The sequence below is a fragment of the Charadrius vociferus genome, unplaced genomic scaffold, assembly GCF_000708025.1.
Source record: "Charadrius vociferus isolate BGI_N301 unplaced genomic scaffold, ASM70802v2 scaffold358, whole genome shotgun sequence".
Taxonomy (NCBI): domain Eukaryota; kingdom Metazoa; phylum Chordata; class Aves; order Charadriiformes; family Charadriidae; genus Charadrius; species Charadrius vociferus.
This window is the reverse complement of record NW_009649576.1, coordinates 370,146-374,680: the sequence shown is the minus strand read 5'-3', so window position 1 is coordinate 374,680 and position 4,535 is coordinate 370,146. Positions and strand designations below refer to the sequence as shown.

Genomic DNA, 4,535 nt, shown 5'->3' with positions numbered 1-4,535 from the left:
CTTCACCACTGTCCTCCGCCTGGCGAAGAGCAGCAGTAGCAGCAGCAGGACTGCAAGCAGACAGCGACGGTGTCAGGGCGTCAGGGCGAGGGTGGCCCCGTCCCCGTCCCGTCCCCATCCCACGGTACTCACTCAGCAATGCCAGGATGCCCCCCAGGATGCCCAGGATGGCGGGGACACCCAGTCCACTCGCGATGTACGCTCGCCGCTCGCAGTTTTTGGCCGGCCCTTCGCAGTCGCACACCTGAGCTTTGACTGGCGTCATCTGTGACTTGCCCTGGCCATCCGTCAGCTTCAGGAAGATGTTGTACTCCCCTGGGTCCAGATCTTTCACCAGGTTCAGTGCCAGCAGATCTTGCAGTGGAGAGAGGGGTTGGACTCAGAGATTGGTCCCGGCTCCCCCATTTGGGGATGCCCTTGGCACCGGTGCAGGGCTTTGCCATGTGGCAGTTCCCCCACCCTGTGGCCATCGTGGGAGCCAGCACCAGCTGCGCTCAGGGGACCGCACAGAGCTGGGGGGGCCTGGGATCTGGCCGTCGCTCCGCATCTCCCCACCATCCCACGCCGAGGGTGTGTGGCCAAGCTGGACCAGGTGACACCTACCTTGTCCGGTCACCTTGACGGTCCAGTTGTTGCCGGAGCCGTGCTCCAGCATTGCCTGGAAGGGGTAGGTGTTGGGGGGCAGGTCCTTGTCGACGATGTTCAGCAACTGCTCCTCGGGCTGCCGGTTGCAGATGTCGAAGATCCGTGGCTCTGGCATGGGCCCGTTGTCATTCACGTCCTGGAGGAGGAGGAGCAGCGTCCCCGTGCCGGTGGCACCCGGTGACCCTGCAGGGACAGGGGTTAGCAAAGCACCTGGGGAGGGGGTCCCAGCCTCCCCAGCCCAGGGGGGCAGCAACAACCCCTTCCCAAAGGGCAAGGCAGGGCACTCCTCACCATTGTCCACAGCCAGGATGATGGCCTTGTACGTGCTGTTGATGGCGTGCACAGACTCTCGATCCAGCGGCTGGGCTGCCGTGACGATGCCATTCTCAGGGTCGATGGCCAGCCACCCCGCGGGGTCACTGCCTATGCGGTACCTGGGACAAGCAAGGGGTCAGCAGGGGAGGACAGGGCACATGGCACAGCACCACACCTTGGGCACCCCAGCATGGCCTCCCACCACCGACCCCCCGACTCACGTAATTTTCTGCCTCTGATCCCTGTCAGGGTCCTGGGCTGTGTAGGAGGTGACCTCGTGCCCCAGCGGCAGGTCCTCCATCACCTCCACCCTCTTGACCGGGGGTACGAAGACGGGGGCTTCATTCACGTCTCCAACCACCACCAGGACGCTAGCCGTGGAGAGCGGCAGGGGCACGGTGAAGGGGACAGAGTTCTCCACTGTCACCAAGAGGTTGTACCGGCTCTTGGTCTCATAATCCAGGCCCTGGGGGGAGCGGGAGAGAGAAGCCGAGGTAGTGCTGGTGGGGACGCAGCCAGAGCTGGGGAGGCTGCCCAGTAGCAGGACCCACCTTGGCAGTTTTCAGGATGCCATTGTTAGTTTTGGGGTCAGTGGTGATGTTGAAGGCACCGTCCTGGTCCCCACTTTTGATGCGGTAGACGGCTTGCCAGGCAGGGGAGCCCTGCATGTCCTGGTCTGTCACATGCAGCTGGGCCACCACCACCCCCACCTCGTTCTCGTTCACCGTCCCCTCATACTGCAAGAAACAGGATGGGAACGGTCACCCATACAGTCCTGGGTGTGGGGGCTCATGCCACGGTGGCCCCAGAGAGGACAGTGGCTTGCAGGAACCGGCTTGGATACCATGGTGGGGTTGAAGACAGGAGGGTTGTCATTGGCATCAGTGACTTCCACGATGGCAGTGGCAGTGGTGGTCAGGCCAGTGCCCTCCTGGTCCGCAGCCTGGATGATCAGCGTGTAGTTGGGAGTGGTCTGCAAGCCAAAATCACCATGTTTAGGGCAGGGAGAGGGCCTGGCATGTTCCCCTCCTCTGGGGCCATCGCCTGCCTGCTCTTCCACCCTTCTCCAGCCACAGAGTTCGCTGCTGGCACAGGCACTTGCTGATGTCCCCACTGCCCACACGAAGGGCCAGCGATCCACCTGCTCCCAGGGCTCAGCAGAGCTTGGTGCCCCTGCAGTATCTCCAGCGCAGATCCCCAGTGGGCTCAGGGCTGCAGACACTCCCAGAGCATGGGACAGTGACCCAGAGATGGCAAGTCCCCAAACTGGCTGGACCTCAGGGCTCTGGCATCCCTGGCTCCCCACAGCAAGTCCGACTGTGTAGCTGCCGCATGGTCCCCCAGGATGAAGCAAGGGCACCCACCTCCCTGTCCAGCCCTGTGCCGATGACACTGATGACGCCCTTCTGTGGGTCAATGGTGAACATCTGTTGCGGGCTCTTGGGCTCCTCGCTAAGGATGGAGTAGCCGATGATGCCGTTGTTCATGCTGATCCCATCGTCTGCATCCGTGGCATTCACGGTCATCACGGACGTGCCTGGGCAGAGGGACAAGCAGGGGAGATTTTACTTGTGGAACAAAACTCACTGCACACCCTGGCACAGCTCTGGCTCGAGGCTCTGCATGGTCCCAGATGTTGGACAACCAACTTGCTGGTCCCCCACGCACCTGGCTTTGCATTCTCCTCAATGTAGCCAATGAAGACTTGCTTGGTGAAGACAGGCCGGTTGTCATTTTGGTCTGTCACGGTGATGATGATCTCCATGGGGTCCTCCACAGACTGCCCGTTGGCTGACACAGCGTGGGAGAAGAGCTGCAGGAGGCACCATCAGCCTACACACAGCCCCAGGGACCGTCCCCTCCCCATCCTGGTCCCCCACTCACGACGTATTTGTCGATCTCCTCTCGGTCCAGTGGTTTTGTCACCTCCAGCCACCCCGTCTCGCGCTCAATGGTGAAGACACCCACGGGGTAGCTGTCCGCCCCCTGCCCCGTGATGCTGTAGAAAACCTTGGTCTCCTTGTCCTTGTTGGATTTGATCTGGTGGCGAGGCAGAGGGGAAGTTAGAGGGGTCCCGGTGCTCCAGGGACTGCCCTGCCCTGCACCCTGTCACCCGCAGGGCCATGTACCTGCACGACCCTCTTGGGGAAGGGCCCCCGATCGTTCTCGGGGCAGTTGATGGGGGGGATGACCCAGTCTCTCTTCTGCCGCCGGAGGCCATGGCCGGGCTTGGGGAAGGTCAGCACGTCAGGCGCCGCGTCCTACAGGGAGAGCGGCTCGGCTCAGTGCCAGCACCTCGCCGAGCCCTCCGCATGCTCTGCCCCAGGGAGAGGGGCTGCGCTGACCCCATGGAAAGGGGCTGTGCTTTACCAGCTGCTGGTGGTGGTGGTTGCGATGGTGCCACCGCCTGCGCAAGGTCACCCTGGCCGAATGCTTCTTGCCCGCGGCATCCCAGGTGTAGACAGAGAAGCTGATCTCCCGCCGCTGGAGCTGCAGGGGCCGGGTTGCAGAGACGACGCCATCCCTGCTCACCTTGAAGCGTGTGTCATCCGAGAGGTACGCGGCACGCCGCTGCTCACCGCAGTCCGCAAAGCTCACTGGGGACAGGGAGAGTGGGTGGGCAGGGGGCCCCCAGTGCTGCCCAGGGGGCAGCTGGCAAGGGCAGGGTGGGTGACCAGGGACCATGGGACAGGCAGCCAGGAGGGCACAGGATAGTGTGACATGGGCACATACAGTGCAGCCACATCTCAGAGTCCCAGGGGGACCGCAGGGTGGCAGGCGCAGTGTGGATGCACGACGCACGGTGCCGCACGCCCTGGTGGGATCCCATCCTGGACATGGGTAGGGTGTGCAGCACGATGCGTGAGCCATTCCTCCCGCGGCTTTGGTGTGGGACCAGGCACGGCACAATCCGCTGTGCCATGGGATCCCTGCTGACCTGTAGCAATGGGGCAAACGGCGCTCAGCACGGTACGTCCCTTCTATAGCACCGTGTATGGCACATCCCTGCGCTCGGCACCACGTACATCGCATCCCTACACAAGGCGCATCCCCACACATGGTGCATCCCTGTGCCGCAGCATGTCCCTACGCATGGCACGTCACCGCTGCTGCGCCCGTGGCAGAGGGCAGAGGGTGCTGCTGGCCCGGCTGCTTTTCAAATAAAAACAAGGGCAGTGCCCGCTCACCTGCGCTGGCACCCAGTCCCCTGGCAGCCCGGCCAGGGCGGCCCTGGAGGCTGCCAGAGCTGATCCACAGGGCACTGCGGGCCAGCGGGTTATGGTACCCCAGTGCCTGGGGACCCATGGGGGTCCCTGAGCCCCCCGCACGGCCGACCACGGCCACACATCTGCAGCAAGGATAGCCCAGGCTGCAGGAGGGGGACACCAACCCAGCCTGCCCAGGCGCCCTCGGCACCTCCGACATCTCTGCTGCAGGGGTGTCCCCAGGGCCAGCAGGCACCCATCACAGATCGGGGCAGACCTGGCGTCACTAGCCTGGCACCCTGCTGGGGCGCCGTACAAGCCGGGATCGGCACGCAGGGGCCACCGCCAGCCCGGGGGGGCGGCTCCGAG

General features: G+C 63.8%; 1 protein-coding gene across 1 annotated transcript in view; it reads right to left on the bottom strand.

Annotated features, from left to right (window-relative positions):
• Nucleotides 1–4,266, bottom strand: part of LOC104291148 (transport and Golgi organization protein 6 homolog) — a 33,391-nt gene extending 29,125 nt beyond the window's left edge. Inside the window, 13 exon segments of the mRNA XM_009890348.1 lie at nt 7–50; nt 133–354; nt 604–828; nt 937–1,079; nt 1,182–1,426; nt 1,512–1,697; nt 1,805–1,933; nt 2,325–2,497; nt 2,629–2,773; nt 2,845–3,000; nt 3,090–3,221; nt 3,331–3,557; nt 4,149–4,266. Coding sequence (XP_009888650.1) covers nt 7–50; nt 133–354; nt 604–828; nt 937–1,079; nt 1,182–1,426; nt 1,512–1,697; nt 1,805–1,933; nt 2,325–2,497; nt 2,629–2,773; nt 2,845–3,000; nt 3,090–3,221; nt 3,331–3,557; nt 4,149–4,266 — 2,145 coding nt within the window.
• Nucleotides 4,267–4,535: the final 269 nt, after the last annotated feature.